This window comes from Nymphalis io, chromosome 25 (assembly GCF_905147045.1).
Source record: "Nymphalis io chromosome 25, ilAglIoxx1.1, whole genome shotgun sequence".
Taxonomy (NCBI): Eukaryota; Metazoa; Arthropoda; class Insecta; order Lepidoptera; family Nymphalidae; genus Nymphalis; species Nymphalis io.
In genome coordinates, this window is record NC_065912.1 from 2,027,796 (window position 1) to 2,049,866 (window position 22,071).

Genomic DNA, 22,071 nt, shown 5'->3' on the forward strand with positions numbered 1-22,071 from the left:
AGATAACAAACATCTTATTATACAAACATATCGCTTTATAACACACATTTATAACAAATCGTTTTACTTTGGAAATTAAACTTTACATACATTGATATATAAAAAACCCTTTTTATATATCAACGGTTATATACGTTTAATTAAAAAAAAATATTACTGATCCCAACCAATCTATAAATATATTATCGTCGTTATTCAAAATTGCTAAAATTCAAAAGCTCTTCATAAAAGAAAGAAATTCTTGATGAAAATTGTATGAAAATCATACAGTCTTCATCATTTTATGGGGTTAAATTGCTTTAGGGTTTTCTTTAAAAATCCTTACTTAGTGCTAGCCTATTGTGTAAAAGGAAATATGCAAATTTTCATGGTGTTGAGTGTTAATATGTCCGTCAGTTATTTTTTTTTCTATACTTATAAATACAGAACAGAAGCGAAATTGACTTTTTTAAAAATAATACAAACAAGTGTAATACTTTATAATTAAATATTAACAATTAACAAAATAATATATTCCGGTACAAGGAATTGATACATTTGGTCGAAGATTGTTAAGAATATATAATTACATATTAAAGCAAGTGTTAATCTAATTATATTTATGAAATTAAAGTTTAACAATAGTTTGTATTAAGCCGATTGCCAAAAGATGTTTCATAAAATGAAAACAATGTCATAAGTTTTTTATTAAATAACAGAACCCGCGGAAAACACATTCGGTATATGAACAAAACGGTCAAGATAACGAAGAATATATATATATCAAGTTCAGTAAGGTCAGTTTACATTTACAGATGGTGCATTGTTTAAAAAAAAATAACAAACTAATATTAAAACTTCGTATGTTCATATTTTTAAATTCAATAATCTCTTTGATAAATTGGCCATTTGCCAATTTTTATAGTGGTAATGTCCATTGACCTTTAAAATGGTGAAAATGATTAATTATCGAGTAATTTTGCTAAAACTTATTATCATTGTTACCCTGCATATTTCTAAAATGCTATACCTTGATTTATATGCCTATACCTTATTTCTAATATGAAAGAAACTCATGCTTAAAAACTTTTTAGAGCATAATCCACTAACAGTAACGACCTTAGTAAATTCACCTAATCGTGTTTAAATCTTTTAGTATATCTTGACATGTATTATACATCAACGTACAGTTCATAAGTACTTAACATAGGAAAAATACAGCAATATAAAGAATATTTCTCACCTGCAATGGCTGCGATGTATTGATTAGTCTTCTTTGTCTCTCCGCCCTTCTCCTGGACGGAGAGCATATGCATTGTTGGCTTCTCCATGATACAACTTTACTTATCGCATCCTGAAAAAAAAAATCTTGAGTTAAATTACAGCTTTGTAATTGGTTGGTAGAATCTATTTAATTTAAATTAAGAATTCCAAAATAAGTTTTAGTTTTATAATATAAAATCGAAAAACTACGACCTTCGACGATCAATAAAAAAAATTAAAGTAGCTATTTATATAATTTGTGTTCGAATTACAAATTTAAATGAAGTGATGACATGGCATTCTTTTGTAATATCTTTCACTAGCACATCGTACGTTTTTTTTTATTTATCACCACAATATCTAAAAGGTCGAATCACAACACTAAACTATTTTTATTAAATAAGCCTTTATGAGTGAATTCAAGATATATATAATTGTTATTAAGACTATACTTTTTAAATAATATTCATGGTAAATATGTTTGGTATGTGAAGTATGGCAATGTTATGTTCATAGCCTCGGTCGTAGCTGTTTAGATCTAATGTGTGCTAATTAAGTGCTAATATCATACTGTTTACGCAATACCTTTGTCACTTTAAATAATTACCTTCTTAAATAGGAAAAAAGATGTTTTTTTAACGTATAAACTTAAAATATTAATTATAGTTTTAGAAATCTGTTCGTATCTCACTCGTGAAATATTGAAAACCAATTTACGTTGACAAGGTTTTTTGATACGTGTATTCTCTAAATATCAAAATTATTGGGTATAAACACTTTCTGACATTTCCCTTGTTTTCGGTGAGTTTCAAGTCTGTTCTTACAGAATAGCACCACAAAAAGAACAACATATTTATTTAGTTACATAATCAATAGTTTTATATTCTGATCTGCAAATCAAAAGGAATGTCATTTTATCTTCACATTTTTAAGATAAAAGATACAGATGTATGATACGGAACACATTTATCTCATTATGTAAAGGACGGGAAGGACGGTGAAGAGTTTAAGGTTGGTTGGTCCGTCTATAGCCGGATATGTTTGACTTTTTACAGACGGGTCCGACCTAAGCTATTATTAGGCTCTTAAATTACACAGAGTTATAGGAGTTATATGAATTTATACAATTACAGATCGGGTTAAACAATTGGGAATTTAGAGAATATCCAACTACACCGGATATCTGACAGTGCTCAAGCGAGAGTGCACACAGGTGCACGCACTATTCTCTCCTCTCATAATCCTCTTATCATCTTTAATAATGACTTGGTGGTACGGCTTTGTGCCAGCTCGTCAAAGTATCAGATCAGGGGATCAGAGATCTTACCGCCAAACAGCAAGAGATTAAGAATTTTGCTGCTCCTATTAAAAGCCAATATAACTACAGGCACAAGAACAAAACATTTAAATTTCCAAGGTTGGTGGCGCATTGGCGATATAAGGTGCGTTAAATATTTCATACGACGCCAATATGGGCTATGGTGACTTACCATCAGCAGACCAATTTTTCCGTCCGCCACTGATTATATAAAGAAATCGATAGCATGGCAATTTAACACGACCAAAGAGAGTTCAGGCAAGAAAAACGGGATGACGTACTTTCTGAGGCTTAGGAATGTAATTTCTAGTCAGAAAAACTCAATACCTTTTATATTGACTGCCTGACTCGGGGTTTGAACTCAGTCTTGCTTGCTTGTTCATACATTTAAACTAACCTAGTTAACGTAACAATGTATTCAACTGTCACTGTTCTACAAGTAATGTTTACGTAGGTCAATTCGTATCATTCGACTCATTGCATGTTAATGAGTCTGAATGGAGTAAACTACAAAGCGTTTGAGTCATCGTTGATGCACCGTTGAACTTGTGAGGTGAGATGCGGGTGACATGTTTAAATTATATTTTTTTTATTTACCTACATACTTTAATTGCGCAGTTTCATAATTATAGTATATGGTAGGTTGAGGAAAGGCTACAGATATTTTCCAGAAACGTAGCAGAGATTCGTCATAACCGGTCTTGGTGCAAAGCACTAAACGGTTTGTCTTGCTGTTTTCCAGTTTGAGTTTGATAACAAGTACAAGAGATATGACTTATTTGATTGTGAGTGTAACGGCGCGCTGACGGTGTATGTATTGGTTTAATTTTGTTACAGCGTGTAAGTACTATGACTTCACCACTTTATCAAGAGACACATCGCAAGTCTGCCTTCCTACAATAAATCTAAAGCGTGATAGCGTTTAGTACAAATACTTTTGTATAAAAACTTGTATAAAAAAAACATACTAAAAAAAATTATTATAAAATTAACAATGTGAATATTTCTAGGGTTTATTTATTTATTTTATTTTGGACAACCAACTGTAGATACAATAGATACAGTTAAATAGAAGTTGAAAAAGTTTTTTGACAAATATTCTACTAATTATAGGTAGTCACATCATTTGAAAAGCATCACATTATACATAGTCATTGAATATAGTTAATAGTTGACAACTTCAGGGACCTGGGGATTAAGATTGATGCTAAGCTATCAATGTATGATCACGTTGAGTTCGTGGCAGAAAAGGCATATAAACAGTTAGGCTTTATTATTTATTATATATCTTCAATAATATTTACTGTATAAAAATCCTGTACTTTGTGTACGTTCGAAATATAGTTAAAAACGCTTGTAATATTTGGACACCCTAGTATATTATACATGCTCAGAGACTTGAATCCGTTCAAAAGCATTTTATCCGATACCTTGCTTCTAAGGATTACAAAAAATTTAGCAGCTATGAAGAGGCACACGCTCACTATAATATAGATACACTTGAACACAGAAGACACCAGAGTGATATGCTACTACTTCAAGCAATATTGATAGGCAAAATTGACTGGCCTGACCTGTTATCAGCCTTTTCGTTAACCGCATCTTCTTTTAGATCCCGTAAGCCTAACCTTTTCCATGTGCCATTCCATTTTCCATGTTCTAACTATGCCCAAAATTTTATCATACATCTGGCACGAACTTATAACAACTTTTATTCTAAACTTGGCCTTTTCCATTTATCCAAAATGCAATTGAAAAGAGAAATAATTCAAATTCAACGTAAAAAATAAAGCAAATAACCACACACACAAACAAACAAGCGCGCGCGCGCGCACCCACGCATGCGATTTTCTCGCATTAATACAAAGCAAAAATGATTTTTTTTTTACTATTAATGTTAATACTTATCTATATCTTTACTTTTTTTTTGTCAAGCTTCGTATTATAAAATTGTAATTTTATGTGGCCTTAATTTAGTAATGAGTAATAACTGTACAACCATTTATGTAACGCTGTTGATTACAAGTAAAAATAAAAAATAAATAAAATTTACACCGCCAAGGCACCTATTATTTTTCTACCAAAAAACAATCCTGTCATACTATGTCCGTTAATAATTTGGGAAACAATGACAACTCTAAGAGTAATACCAACTTATATACAATGGCTGACAACAGCAGCAGGTTAGGTAAATATAGTAAATATTTCTCAATTTTTTTATTAAAAAAAAAACTTTATTATAATTACTTTTTTATAACTACAAAACAAACATAAACATAATTACGCATGTTTCTGTTTGTTTTTTTTTGTATATGTATGTATTTATGAATATATAACTTATGCTAAAAAAACATTTATGTAAATGTAATTTAATATTATTGTGCAATAAAGTATATAAATAAATAAAACTATATTTTCTCCAACGAAAACGAATATTTTAAAGAATAATAATCAAAGGTTGTTACTTTTTTTTAAATGAAATTTGAGTCAGTTCAGATCTCTTTTAATTTAGCTTTTGATCAACTAAAATGGACTTGTAGTAACCTGCTTTTAGCTAGAAAGTATTAGCTCCACCTAAATGTTACTTAGGGGGGTGAATAGCTGAACCGTGTCTTATTCTGACAGAAAGAGAAATAATATTTTCAACCAATCAACCACTATAGAGCCTTTATAAGAGAAGCCGTTAAAGAATAAAATGAAATAGAATTATTCATATCCATAAATGTTTCATACGATGATCTTTTTGGAAATATTATATATCTTTCTAAATATAATATAAAACATACAACGTACAATGTAAAGCATTTAAGCGAATGATCGAAGCGATAAACATCGGCGCCAAATCTCACCAAGCTGATAATGATAAGTGCCACTTGAACGTAACCTTCGATATGTGGGCTAACGTGACATCGGGAAACAATGATATTATATATAAATACATATTTTAATATATTGATCGAGAACATATGAAGAGGAATTCATGTTTTTATTAGAAAAGCTTCAGTGTATTAATTGTGGTGAGCGAGGTGGTTCTATTCATTGTATTAAAAAAAGTAAAAGTCTATAAATATCCCACTGCTGGTCAGACTTTTTCATTTAAAGTAGTATGCGACCAAAACTAAGTACATGAAAATTCAGCCTAATAAAACCCAACCAGCGCTTAATACGTGTGTGAAGCTTACAAATATTTATCGATATATTATATAATTTTATATTTTTAGATGCACTCTTTGTTGAGAAACAACTATTGGCACATATATACAAACGTGAATTCGAAGACTGACTCGTACGTCGTGACGGTAAACGACATGACGCTTTCTCACCCTCCATGCCCAGAAATCCAAATCCCCTACACACTTTTACATTTGAGGCGCCCCCATTCCGAAGCGATGAGAGTAAAATTATAATATTACTGGCTGGGTGGGACTCCAAAGGCCGGTGTCTTGTATGTTTAGGTATAAATCCGGAGTTGCTCACATCGCTGCTATACCGTAGCTTACCAAGCTGCTCCAAAAATGACTTGACAGAACTAAACTTTTGTTGCCCCTTCCAAAATCTAGGTAGGATTGATCCCTTATTCAAACCGCAGCTATATGAGTATCCACTTAACCGCCAAGACAGAGATATCGATGTATCAATTGTGAGCTACCGGGTATTCATTTTATCAATGCAAGATATGTAATAATACTTTCAGTTGCTTATCTTCAAAGGAGATTAAGACTAAGCTTACGCTACCGTATACGATGGAATATAAATCTTATAATACCTCGAGAGTTTTTATCTGTAGTTTATTTATTATGTCATAAACATATATACAATGTTACATGAATAATAATGAAGTTAAACTTTTGGAGATATAATAAACAGTATTATAGAAATACATATAGCCTATTTCAATCGAAGGAGTATACATAGACAAAACCTCGTAGCCTCATAGGTCCTGGGTTCAATTCCTAGGTCGGACCAATAAAAAGTTATTGGGTTTTTCTGTCAGAAAATTCTCAGTAGTGGAGGAAGTTGGAAGTGTGTACACTCCCGTGCCTCGGAAAGCACGTAAAGCCGTTGGTCCTGCGCCTAAACTCTTTCCGGTCGTGTTCGATAGCCGTCCCATCGAATTATGAGAGTTAGGGAATAGAGAGTGCACCTGTGTTTGCACACACACTTGTGCACTATAATATCTCCTGCATAGTTGGCTAATGGTCTCTTGAGATTGGCTGCCGTGGCTGAAATCGGTCTGGAGGACATTATCATTAACTTTTCTGATTTTCCTTCTGGCTTACTCTACAAATAAAATTGTTCTGTTATGTGACAGAAAATCCCAATAACTTTTTATTGGCCCAACCTGAGAATTGAACCCAGGACCTCCGGCTCTCCGGCCTTATATCAAGCCACTAGACCAACGAGGCAGTGAACTCTACAAATACTGTTGTAGAGTTTTTGATAATTGCTTAATCCTTATTCATATTATTACTGAAATATAGTAGCTTTTCAATGGTGAAAAAAATATTAAAATCAGTATTAGTTTATCTTTCCACTTTATAATATTAATATAAGTATAAAAATCTCGAAATAAGATGTTTGGACAAAATAACTGATTGGTCGTTGGTCTATTTCAAGGTGGCAATGTTTGACAACAGCAAACCATTGTCAGTCTGCTTCTAAATCATGAGTCATAGTAATCGTTTATCGTTTTGGGATATTAGCTCATCCACCCAACTCAAATCGACATAGAATAAAACTATCATAAGATTATTTATGGATGCCTCGGTGGTCTAGTTTGCTTACCGTAACCGTAACAGCCTGTGAATGTCCCACTGCTGGGCTAAAGGCCTCCTCTCCTCTTTTTGAGGAGAAGGTTTGGAGCTTATTCCACCACGCTGCTCCGATGCGGGTTGGTAGAATTCACATGTGGCAGAATTTCAGTGAAATTAGACACATGCAGGTTTCCTCACGATGTTTTCCTTCACCGTAAAGCACGAGATGAATTATAATCACAAATTAGGCACATGAAAATTCAGTGGTGCTTGCCCGGGTTTGAACCCACGATCATCGGTTAAGATTCACGCGTTCTTACCACAGGGCCATCTCGGCTTATAGTTACTAGTTTGCTTATATTGTATATTAAAGGTGGATATTGCGAGGACCTGGGTTCGAAAAAATAATAATTGGGTAGTTCAGTAGCAGTTATTAGTCAGGAAATTAGTAGTGTTAACCAAAAAGCCGTTGGTCTTGCGCCCGAACTATTGCGCTATATGCGCTATTTCCAATCATGTCGAATTTATCATACCATTATATTATGAGAGTAAAGAAATAGAGAGTACATCTGTGTTTGCGCACAAATCTGTGCAATATAATATGCCACGCGTAGTTGGCTCTCTTTTGAGAATAGTCACCGTAGCCCGAATCAGCCAGGACGACGTCAAAATTTTTTTTTGTATATCATATACTTCATGTTACAATATATATATAAGTATTATATATAAATATATATATCTTGAGGAAATCTGAGTGTGTATAATTTCACTGATATTCTGCCACATGTGTATTCTACCAACCCGCATTGGAGCAGCGTGGTGGAATAAGCTCCAAAACCTTCTCCTCAAAAGGGAAAGGAGGCCTTAGCCCAGCAGTGAGACGTTAACACGGTACGTTTACGGTGTGTATGTATGTAGTCAGACCTCAATAAAAGGCTTCAATATATTATCCTAATTTATAAGATATAATATTTTATGTTGTTATAAATAAATTTAAGGACTGACCATTGAACTTGGCACCCATTTAGATCTGACTTCTTTTGTCGTTGAAGTCAACAACCAAGGCATATATCATAATATTGAACTTGGCTGTCATTTCACATTTATGTTTTTGATAGGGGGATATCATCATTTTTTGTACAAAAATTATCTAGTAAATTTTTATCATTTTATTACAATTTTTCAATTAATTGATTCTGTTAGTTATAAGTATACTCTTAGTTATAAGTAGTTTAAAGTACTAAATGACATGTTTGGATTAAAAATAAAATAAATTAAATTAATTAATTAATTAAGGTGGTATTCCACTCGTTATATATTCACGTGAAGACCTTAAACTCCACATGAAGATTCTCGACGGGAGACGGGATTCCTTATAATAAAGTTAAAAAGCCTATTACACATTTGATTTGGTTTTTAGAGGGGTTTTTTGTTTTTTTTTTGCCACTATTAAATATTTTTTTTATATCTGTTAATTACGTAATACTTTTCATTGATTAATTCATACTAAGCAGTCTCATAGTAACTAAATTTTAATCTCGTATTATTTTTACTGTTCTTAAAATATATTATATTATTCGTGTAGGTATAGTGATAATGGCCGGTCCGAGTTATCAACATATGTATTTACGCAGCACGCGATAAAGTAATTTTATAATTGTGACTCGAAGTTTTATATACAGAATTAAGTACACAAAATCAGTTTTATAAACTGTGGTTATTTTATAGACTTCATTTTATGGAGTGTACTTTATTTTATAGATGATATAATTTTTACAGCTAGCTGAAATTACTTTTCCTCTTCAATTTAATAAATATATAAACAAATTTTATGGTGGTAGGGCTTTGTGCAAGCTCGTCTGGGTAGGTACCACCCACTCATCAGATATTCCACCGCAAAACAGCAGTACTTGGTATGGTTGTGTTCCGGTTTGAAGGGTGAGTGAGCCAGTGTAATTACAGGTACAAGGGACATAAAATCTTAGTTCCCAAAGTTGGTGGCGCATTGGATATGTAAGCGATGGTTGACATTTCTTACAATGCCAATGTCTAAGGGCGTTCGTGACCACTTACCATCAGGTGGTCCATATGCTCGTCCGCCTTCCTATTCTATATAAAAAAAAAACATTTATGTATCTTCAATGATTGTATTATTTTTTTCCTCAGCTAATGTCATAACAGCATTCATATTCGTTGTTTTTTTTTTGTAAAAACTCTTCGTTTCGGTTTTTTAAATTATTAGAAATACTAAAAATTAATAAGCAAAGTCCTCTGTTTTCGTTATCACATACACAAAATTATCTTTATCGACATCAATATTTTGAATAATAGATCACCAACGCAACCTTTGAGTTATTTTTCTTTACCTTTATGCGTTAGATAAACCATTTATTGTATATAAAGACTACCATCGCGTTAACAACGAGGACGGTACAGTTATATTTGACGAAGGTGAAAATGCGCGATACAGCTAGTTTTTTTAAATACATTTACGTATTGTGATGAACTAAAATAGCTGCCGGTTTAAAGCCAAATCGTTCTCATATTATAACCTATTTTGGGAAATAAACATCGTTATACATCTTCTCACGGCAGCAGCTACGTGATTTGGATGTTAGCACGAACATCTATAATGTAGGTTATGTCAAGATAAGTTATGAATTTAATTCGACGAAGCTTAATTATTTTGGTGATCACTTGGAATGGATTAATAGAATATATTTACGGTAAAATAGCATTGAATTGATGTTATGTAATTAATTTTATATTATTAGTTATTTATATCCAATTACTAGAAATTTTATGGTACAAGAAGCGGACTTAACGCCATCTAGTCATTCTAGGCAACACATTATTTGCTATGCAACAAAAATGCTAAGCGACGCGCTTCACTTTGCGGTATAGTCTCGGTTTTTATGTTTCACTCTCGAAATAGAAATTCTCAATAATCCTTATGACAAGTCTCTTTGTGAGTAATTATCATAGAGCAGCCCAAACTCTAAGAGTTGTAGCAATGTAAGCCGTTAGTCCTGCGCCTGAAGTCTCTCCAGTCGAATGCGATTGCCGTCCCATCGGATTATTAGTTAGGAAATAAAAAGTAAACCTTAAAGTACGCACACACTTAAGTATTTTACATCATTACAAATAATAAGCGTTTGTTTATATTTTACTAAAAAACACATTACTTTGATATGACGCGACTTTATGATAAGGTTAACATTGATTGAATCTGAGGTACAAAGGTTGTAATAACTCAACGAAATGATAAAAACTCATATTAAGTGACATATGATATGTTAATGATTTACTAGAAACCGTCGGTTAATATACATAAATGATTGGAATTAAATACTAGAAACGAATTTGTAATCACGAGTATAGTATATTCAATCTCTATAATGAATAAATATTTTATGTAACATTATATATTATTAGAATATAATAGAATATGCACATATATATTATTGTACACCAAAGAGTTACGGAACCATTTTAAACATAAACATTAAAAAAAACGAAAACTATTTATGTACAAAAGGCGACCTTATCGCTAAAAGAGCGATCTCTTCCACACAACCTTTGGGTTGAAATAAATAAATAAAGCGGTAAGGAGGTGTACTGATCATCTCAACTTTATTTTTTTAAATATAATAATATTATTATATTAGATTTCACAAAGCTCTATATAGTGTATAAGTGATAGAGCTTTGTGAAATCTCGTCTGGGTAGGTACCAATCACTTATCAGATATTCTACCGCAAAACAGCAGTACTTGGCATTGTTGTGTTCCGGTATTAAGGGTGAGTGAGCCAGTGTAATTACAGGCACAAGGGACATAACATCTTAGTTCCCAAGGTTGGTGGCGCATTGGTGATGTAAGCGATGGTTAACATTTCTTACAATGCCAATGTCTACGGGCGTTAGTGACCACTTACCATCAGGTGGCCCAAATGCTAGTCCGCCTTCCTATTCTATAAAAAAACAATACTATACCTACATATATATATAAATAAATAATATAACTGTAATGACTTTTACTTTATAAATCTAGCTAGATTGTAAACTGTCTTAAAATTACGACCGTCGTGTAGGCTTCTGCTAATAATACAAATTAATTAGTTCACCTCCTTGGTGAATATCATTTTTATATATAAACCTATGTTTTTTTTTTAATGAGAAAGTTGGCAAACGAATATTCTACGAATCAGATAGTCTAGCTTACGTCATTAATAATTTTATCTCTTTTTTAAATTACATAAAATATACTAAAAAAAAATAAACTTCAAAAACACTTTTTTAAAAATTTCTAAGAATTTGATCTTATGCACCCGAGAACCTAATTACAGTAGTAACGTATAATATTTAAAAGGGCACAGTTATATAATAAATTACCAAGATAAATAAAACAATCAAAAACAATTGCAACATTCAAATTATACATTTAAAAAAAATACGATATAACGTAATCTTTGCTACTTCCATTACTGCTAAGTTTTAAGTCTTTGTATTTTGCTATTGTTTCGTTAACTTACTTGTCATATATTAGATGTATATTTTATGTACTTGCATTAAGCGAATGCTATATTTATTCTGTTTTATCATGTAAGTGAATTACTTGAATCTTAATAAGAAATAAATATTTCTAACCAGAAATTATTACTTGAGCTAATTTTTTTTTTGTTACTTTATATCCCATTAAGAACATAAATGTGAAATGAGAGTCAAGTTCAATATTATGATATATGCCTTTGTTGTTGACTAAATTAATATATTAAGCCTAAGGTCTGACTTGGCTAGTTCTCATATAAGAATTATTATTAAGTACCTATTAAAACAGTCATGGTAGAACCCTATATTCGATGGCTAGCTTCTACCAGCAAGCCAAATTTTCCAGTCATATACCTCGTAAAATAAATATTTATAATCATATTAGCAGTATTTACAGTCATATACCTCGTAAAGCACGTAAAACCGTTAAGTAAGGTCTGCGCCTAAATACATCTTCAGAGTGAGAGAGTAGAGAGTGCTTTGCACACACTTGCACTATAATATCTCCATCGCAGGCTTGAGAATGGCCGCATTGACCGAAATCAGTCATTTAAACAAAACGTTACTTAGCCGTTAGCGTATATGAATTGACGACAACTTTTACCGCTTGTTGTAAACATATGGAGCCCATATGGTAAATATTCTAGTCTATTATTAGGATAAATATCACACGTGAAAATTGTACCATAAAAATATTGTATGTGTTCAGAAAATTTTTGAAAGAATTTGACTGTAATGACATACAAGATAGAGTTATAACGTTATAACTTTTCTTTGTTGTTTTCTAGTTTTAGTATAATTCAGCAACTGCCTGTGTATGTCTCGGTATCGGTGTCTGTGTGAAATTCGGTTGTATTTGTAAGGTTAAAACCCCAATACAAACCTTAGATTTAAGTGTTTTCTAGAAGCCAATTCAAAATTGATGTGTTACGTGTCCCTATATGATTTGATAACGTAATATCCTATGAGTAGTTCATCAAAATAAAAGCGTTACACATACTTATTGATTGTCATAAATCTAACACCGGTTCGGAAATAAACACCTCAGACTGGCGAAAGAAACTCAGCGGGTTTTTTTTTCATCGTTCATGTAGTGATCATAAGTTCATACGCATATCAGAGTTGACATATGAGGTAAAATACTCGTAAAATAAAATCGTATAATTGTGGATAATCCCCTTGCTCGTAATATACTAAGTAACCCGTTTTCCTTTGTTATTTACATGACGCGGTTTTTTAGCATGTCACTGTTGTATTAATTTATTAAAGTAACTTATATATATATCCTTATTGCGTTACTCATACATTTAAGTCAAAAAAATTGATCCATATAATCAAGTATGCTCGTATTAAAGGTAAAGCTACGGTTGGGAATGTGGATTGTACCGAGAAAAATCGGCAAGAAGCTCAGTAGATAAGTCTTTACCCATTAAATAACGTAGCTATGTTTATTATATACAATTAAATGTATACAAGTATAACGTTTCTGTTAAAATAAAATATATTTAACAAATAGAGATTTTTATCGTAGTTTGAATACTGAATATATAATAGTAAAATAAATTGAAGTTCCGCGAGTTGAAATCCAGAGGATCTTCATTACTGTATTACTAGTTTTCATTAGGAGTATCAAAAGTATCAAGTGGAAGTATAAAAAGTAGCCTATGTGCTTCCTTGGAGTTCAAGCTTTCTGTATCGCAAAATCGGTTCAGTGGTTTAGCCGTGACAGACATACAGACCGTAATATATATAAATAAATCCGCTTTCTTACGCCGGAGAAAAATTGACACTGCCCACATATGTTATGTGAACCAATGTACAGTCACAAGCTCGCTGGTCCTGGTACAGTCAAAAGGTATATAATATCCCACAGTATACGAAATTATTTATGTATATATATCAGGTGATTCTAATATTACAACATAACGAACAAAAAAGAAAAACATTCTTTTATGGATGACTTAAATCAACCATCGACCTGGAGGCGATCATTTCATTCCGAAGCTCATAAGTGTTCTCAGTTCTTTGACTGATATATAACTACATTTAAAAAAAATATTAAACGTTTCTTTTTATAAAACTGTATACATTGCCTCACAATATACTACTAACCTTGTACAGTTGGTTAACTGGAGTAAGAAGTTTATGTTTGTTCCATGTACTTATAGTGTAATCTTGGATGCTGGATCTGATAGATAAGAACACGCCGATTGATATAATGATACCCTTTGTTCTTTGATTAATGGCGGCAGCACAAACCGTGCATTGACCTTTATTTACAAGAGTACACTACCCTCTAATATCATAGATAACATTTTCTACATTTTTATAATGACTAGACAATATTCGCCCCGCGTTCGAATTTGGATAGATAACATATATTTACATGAGATATCAATGTCAAAAATAGATAATGTACAAATCACGACCGTGGATGTGTGGAATTGAATCGGCCCTTCTGTCTCCAGAGGAGAAAATAAACGGTGTTTTATACATATGTTTAAGAAATATTTTTGCACTATTATTTTAAGGTCTAAGTCTAAGCTGAGATAGTCCTCATGCTCGTCTGGGTAGGTACCACCCACTCATCAGATATTCTACCGCAAAACAGCAATACTTGATATTGTTGTGTTCCGGTTTGAAGGGTGAGTGAGCCAGTGTAATTACAGGCACAAGGGACATAAAATCTTAGTTCCCAAAGTTGGTGGCGCATTGGATATGTAAGCGATGGTTGACATTTCTTACAATGCCAATGTCTAAGGGCGTTGGTGACCACTTACCATCAGGTGGTCCATATGCTCGTCCACCTTCCTATTCTATAAAAAAAAAAGTCCAGTGATTAGAACTCGTGGCTCTTAACCGATGATCGTGGGTTCCACCCCATGCAAAGCACCGCTGAATTTTCATGTGCTTAATTTCTGTTTATAATTCATCTCATGCTCGAAAGATAACATCGTGAGGAACTGCACGAGTCTAATTTCACTGAAATTCTGCCACATATGTATCCACCAACCCGCATTGGAGCAGTCTGGTGGAAGAATCTCCATAACTTCTCAAAGAGAGAGGTGGCCTTAACAATTACGTTTTGTTTTGACATAACCGTATATGTTAACATATTATCGGTTCGGTTCCGATTCGAATGAATATTCAATAGTCAAAGTTGGATTGGAATTGAATCGGGAACGTATTATATGACTATGTTATCGTAATAGATGACTAGAATTGGCCCCCTGACTAAAATCAATCGATAAGTCTAAATGACTTGTGTGGTATCATATCCAGTTTGACTTGTATTGTGTACTTAGTGGTATCGTAACCAGCAATTTGGGTGAGGTGGTTTTAATCAATCGTTACTAAGATAATAATTTTGTTTAAACAAGACTATTAATTCATCGAATGCATTATTTGCTTAGATTTATGTTTGATTGTTTGGGTTTACATTTCGCCATTCGTTTCATCCCGTTCTCTCAAGGGGATTAGTGTCAGGAAAGCATGCGTCGGTATATTTCTGTCTAGCGTAGATCCAGTGACCCACACTGGACCGGCGTGCTCGATTAAACTCCGAATAAAGTCCTTAAGAAGGTTTTTCCTAGCAGCAACATTTACGTTTATGTCAAGTTTTTTTAAATTGTTTATTGGAAGTCACAGATAGTGTTGAAATTCTTAATTGCAATATTATTTACAAAATATATCCACGAACAGACAAGATGCATTTGCCTTATTATATCTATAGAATTATATTGATACATTGCCAAATCTATTTAAATAACAATAAATATTGTTTGTTTACGCGATGTCCGCTCCTAGTATCGTATGTGTGAAGAAATACATGTACGCATGATATAGGTATATAATCTATAACATTTTTTGACAGGAAATATATTGCTATCTCTTTTTACGTATGGAATTGAAAAGGATAGCAAGGAAATGCTTTGCTATCCTTTTAGTTAAGATAAAGGAGCGCGTGATTCCTACTTGTAACAATGATACGTCTTTCCGTTTGAGTCTCTTGGAAGCCGCAAGCAACCACTGATATTATATTTGCGGTAAGTTTAGAGTTACTGTCCACGGTTACGACGAGGTTATCTATAGTTTTTTTTTTCATCTGTGGAAAAGGAATTATTTATACAGTCTTCCGCCCGTCAATTTTTTTTTAAATCATATATTGATATTTTATAATCCATTATTTTTTTATAAATTTAAGTAATTATAGCAGTATCTTAGTGCTTTAAATAAATTTATTATATTTCTACATTAAATCTTAATACGTTTACTGTAGATTCCTTTTCTATAAATAAATTTAGTAGTAATTTTAGTAGTAATAAGCACTAGAAAATGTTTTGTAGTAGATAATTTTCAATATATAAGCATACATACAAAAAGGAACTTCTTTAAGAAATAATATATGTTCTCTTTACCGATTTTCAGCCCCAGAAGTCCATATCAACTGCAGCATCAGGAATCGCTCAGTTATTTAGAACTGTAAATCCAATTTTCATTAGATTAAATATATTTTATTAACTTTCTATGCGGGTAGACATACATTTACTTGTAAAATGTGGCCGCATTGAAAAATGCAGGTGTGCCATAGAATAGATGTGATAATGGAAGAGCTGCTAACCAGAGAAAGAAAAGGTTGATATAAAAACTTTTTTTATTTTATATAAGTATCATAGGTACACTGGGCCACCTGATGGTAAGTGGTCACCAACGCCCATAGATATTGGCAATGAAAGAAATGTTAACTATCGCTTACATCGCCAATGCCACCAACCTTGAGAACTAAGATGTTTTTTTTATAGAGACGGAGGGCGGACGAGCATATGGGCCACCTGATGGTAAGTGGTCACTAACGCCCATGCCAATGTCTGGCAATGAATGAAATGTTAACCATCGCTTACATCACCAATGTCACCAACCTTGGGAACTAAGATGATATGTCCCTTGTGCCTGTAATTACACCGGCTCACTCACCTTCAAACCGGAACACAACAATAACAAGTACTGCTGTTTTCGAGTAGAATATCCAATGAATGGGTGGTACCTACACAGACGAGCTTGCACAAAGCCCTACCACCAGTAAAATCTTTTATTTAGAAGAATTAAATATTTTTATAAAATTTATACTGCTTTTTTGTAATTAAACTTCGTTATGGCGATGAATTTATTCTGACTTAACGAACATTTATCCCATGAATAAAAAAACAATCACTCTTAACAACAATGTTACGTGTTATGTGATGACCAGTGTAACACGCAACCCTAATACCTACCGCAGTGACACCGTGGAAACCGCCATCTCAGCAAGCTTTGTATAATTGTAATATCGAACCATATACATATATAATAATAAGAATATAATATATATAAATTCTAAACAACGCACTGACTTAAATATATATTTGACGAGCCGGTTGGCGTGGTTGGTGGATGCTTGCCTTTCACGCCGAAGGTTGTGGGTTCGATTCCCACCCAGGAATTTCTCTTGAGCACAGAGAGGCCTTGGTAGAACGCATCAATTTGATATTGGAAGAGGTATCAGATTGGGGTGACGATAATCAAGTCAAATTTAATCCTGTCAAGACTCAAGCGTGTTTGTTCACCGCCAAGAGGAGTCCATTCCCCCTGACTCCGACTTTCCGAAACGTATCTGTACCCATCACCGACAGTATTGACCTTCTAGGAGTTACCTTAACATCGAAACTCAACTTTGGACAATGCATTGAATCCCAAGCTAAAACTGCTGGCAAAAAACTTGGTATCCTCAATAAGGTCAAATAGTACTTCACACCGGAAAGTACTGCAGCCATTTATGAGACGGCTCTGCTAAGTACCAGCTTGAGGCTTTGGATTCAGTGGATCGTCGTGCTAGAAGGCTCATTGGCGACCAGACACTGGTCGCAAAACTCCAGACTTTGGAACACCGTCGTAAGGTTGCCTGTCTGTCGGTTTTCTATAGAATATATTTCGGAGAGTGTGCCCAGGAACTATTTAATTTGGTTCCTCCGTCACCTTTTTGCCATAGAACTGCGAGGCATCGTAAAGATCTGCATCCGTACGTAGTTGATGTATCTAAGACACGTACGAAACGATTTGCTTCATCGTTTCTGATACGCACCGCTAAGATCTGGAATACCCTCCCGACCTCCGTTTTTCCCACCACCTACAATACGGGTACCTTCAAGTCTAGAGTGAATAGGCATCTTCTAGGCAAGCGCGCTCCATCTTAGACTGTATCATCACTTTCCATCAGGTGTGATAACAGTCAAGCGCTAGCTTATATATTTAAAAAAAAAAAAAAAAGGACAGACATTTGTTTGCATGAACATGTCTGTTTGTCCTGAGTCTGGGTGTAATTATCTATATAAGTATGTATTTACAGAGGAAAAATATTATATGTATATTATATCAGTTGTCTGGTTTCCATAGTACAAGCTCTGTACAAGCTTAATTTGGGCAGATGGCCGTGTGTGAAAAATGTCCTAGGATGTTGTTATTATTATTATTATATTATCTTAGTTTAATAAACATCTCAAATTTTTTATTACCTTAAACAACAATATTTACTTTATAACATAAGTCTGTTATGAGAGGCGATCAAAACTACCGAACACACAGCTAAGTACGGTCTCTAGTAAGTCAAAATCTTTATGCGTTTTGCTTATTGATTTCAAACATTGAATACTGTTTTAAACAAAAATAATTTGACATAATATATATAAAAATAATTTGATTTAAATATACCTATTGATATCTCTTTTTTACGTGGGTGATTAAACAGGACGGTAAGTCTATCAGTCAGATATATTTCTGCGTATTATTTATTATTTCTTTGTATCAATTACTGTAGATATCTTTTCTTTTTTTCCTTTTCTTTGTCAAATGAATTAATGACAACGCGAAAACTCTGTCATTTACAAAGCATGGGGAGTAAAGGGTTATTTTGTAAATATCTGATTTCGTAAAAGAGTTCAGCCCAAAAACTAGTAAGGCCTTTTAGACTCACTTAGCACCCCTAACTTCTACGCCTAGGACGATATAAAGCATCTATAGTGTTTCCTAAATAAAAGAACCCTCACATTGTATGAAATTTGGCAAGATTACGATATTTCTGGCGTCAATTTGGATAACGGAATACAGGCAAAATTAAAATACGAATAATAAGAATAGCTTTGTTATTTTTGAGAAGTACTGGCAAAATCCTAACCTAACCCTACACTTAAAGATCCGTCTACGACGAAATGACTACTGTAGACGAATTTTACTGTTCCTCTAAAATAAAGGCATAAAACGAGAAGACAAAAAACATAAGAATAATGTTTTTCGAATGGTTTTCAGCCATTTTATACTATAATTTAATAGTCAAATTAAGAGCCAGACATATCGTATTTTCCCCTTAATTTAATTCTTAAAGACCAATTTTACTGTTACATTTCGCTCGATGCCATTTCTATTTTGCTCAGTTGTTTACCTTAAATTATGTACATAAATAAATAATGTAGTATTTATAATTAGTCCTTGCTTTCAAGACCTTTATCCTCCCGAGATTTTTTTATTGAATCACAATTTATAAGGAAAACGTCATTATTTGCGTATTATAATTAAGATTAAATTATTGTTTGCTGTGCTCAATAATATAATAATAATAATATAAAGACATTCCATAAACAAATAATAACGAAATTAAAAAAAGTAGATATTAATTATTTAACTGTCACGCGGTTTCAAATAAATTTTGATTATCTGTGCTTGACAGTTCCATACTATATACTAGGTACTAAATATATATATATATAATAGTTGACGTTTAAAATTAATATTCCGCTATTCGGTACTTAAAGTTACATAGCCTTAACCTTCCTTAATTAACACGCTATATAAGATAAAAAAATATTTTAAAATATAATTTAGTTTCTGATTTTAGCGCATTTTCATAACCTCTCCATTTATAAAATATACGTATCATTATAATTTCCTAACAATTAATAGAAATTGATTAAACATTTGATTTTTTTTTTAATTTATCGAATATATCGAAGCGATTTGATAATTTCGAGATAACGACGATACTGAATTGTAAAAATGTTCAATTTCAGTTATATTATGAAATGAATTATTAAAGAATCACAATCAATCATAAATATACATCATATAATTATAAAACTATAAACCGTCATTTTGTTCCAGCGTGACAAAAAAACTATGGAGCCGTTTGAGATGAAACTTTTTATATTTATGAACTAACGATTTAACTTATATCAGTTATAGATATTATCCCGTTACGATAACAGGATAAAGCCACTTATGAAAAGTACACAGTGGATACGAAATGGAGCTTCGTAATAAGCTTAAAGCTACGTGAGCGAGACGCACGCATAAGCTATTACTATTAGATTACCAACCGAATGAATTCATTGCATACAATCAATAATTTAGCTTTAATATTTTATATATTAAAGTATGTAAAGGAAAATTTTTAATCGTAATTTTTCGCATTATGCTCTCCAATTGAAAGTTTAATTTGTAGAAGAAGAGATTAAACAGTGAACCAATGATTAAGGAATTATCTTGCGACTTATGAATTAATTGATTCCTTTGATTGTAAAATATTCAGGATAAATGACATTAATTCATAAAAATTTAGCGTGGGTAGTCGTACAAAAAAATTAACCTCGTTTTGCGTTTCATAATATTACTCGTAACGGTCATCGTGTATATTCTTGTACTATACTTATATTTCGTTATAACTCATTTCTGTTAAAAGTTACACTTTAACCTCCGTGTAAGTAAGTAAGTAATATATAAAAAAAAATCACTTACCAAAAATAAAAGATACGAACTATTGCAGAAAAAATAACAATAACTGCACTAACAGTTCTTAAAAATCACTAAATTTAGTATAATATTCGTTATATAGACGTAATATTTTTTTTTTAATTATGTAATGACGATATTGCGCGCACGGACGCAGCAATGGACGCGCTCAGCGTTCGCGCCGGATTTTGGAACACTGGCCAAATAATTTGAAATGACCTGCGTCGCTGTCAAGCGTTTGTAGCGCTCTATTTGTAATTACCGTCTATTTATTTATATTATAAAACGAATAAAAACAATGTTTACAAAATTTAATTTGTTTCTTGAAAAATAAAGGAGAAACTTTTTGATGAAAATGTCTCTTTATAAATGGTAAAAAACCATAAGAGCATAACCGTCATTTTATTTTATTGTTAAGTTTAGAAATGGATAATGAATAAAAAAAGATTATTTATATTTTTGTTTTTCAAAAAAAAAAAATTAATATCGCACAATTATATGACATACAATTATAGTTTTATAGACGTTTTATTAATATTTAATTGCTTATTATATTTATTGGCGAAGGTGTAAAAAAATTTTGCAGAAAATATTTTAATTGATATCAGAAAAACATTAAATTGTATTTTAAGACAGCTTTAACATAAATACATTTTGACTGTATGAAATGATTTGACTTTTAAGCGACTTTTTAGCAGTAATGTTTAAGTTATTAGAATCAGTTATTCCTAGATTTGTCAGCAGTTATCCTAAATTTTGAGTATTTTTATATCAAGCGGAACGTTATTATCATTCATGTACTGTACATGTAATTATAATGTAATTTTAAATTGTTCCTATTTTAATAGCAAACAAACACATCGATAGACTTGTGGCGTCAACAAACATTTCGATTCAGATTGGAATATTTTAAAAATAAACAGACGCTCTTGACTGTGAAATATTTTTAGTTAATGTGATTTTACACAATTTAATACGTCATAAATAATCTCGCATATCGCGTAGTTGCATAATAAATATTACATCGTTTTCACAAATTCAATGTAGAAAAATATTTTCATGTCAGTCTTTATAATTTTAGTTTCATATGATGATTCGAAGAAGTCTTATGATCTAGGCGGGATTGCCAGTAACAATAGGTATTGTTTATTCAAGACAATGTTATAAGGCAATGTCTTCTCATAGCTGACTCGGAAAAAATCATACTTTGCTTCTATGATACATGGAAACAAAGGGATTATGCCAATTATTATTGTGAATTTCAAACTACTAATACAGCATAATCGGTGATATTTGTATACATTTAAAAATAAGTAATGTGTGACCAAAATATTTTATAGTTGTTCAACAAACATTTTGTGCGTCTGTTCCAGATTCACGCAACAACTAATCTGA

At 32.3% G+C, this 22,071-nt stretch overlaps 1 protein-coding gene across 1 annotated transcript in view; it reads right to left on the minus strand.

The window, feature by feature from the left end:
- The window catches only part of LOC126778164 (facilitated trehalose transporter Tret1-like), a 28,360-nt gene extending 7,465 nt beyond the window's left edge, over positions 1–20,895 (minus strand). Inside the window, exons 1-2 of the mRNA XM_050501604.1 lie at positions 20,683–20,895; positions 1,223–1,333 (exon numbers count right to left, since the gene is read on the minus strand). Of these exons, the coding sequence (XP_050357561.1) occupies positions 1,223–1,310 (88 nt within the window). The 5' untranslated portion in view covers positions 1,311–1,333; positions 20,683–20,895. The remainder of the gene's footprint in view (positions 1–1,222; positions 1,334–20,682) is intronic.
- Positions 20,896–22,071: the final 1,176 nt, after the last annotated feature.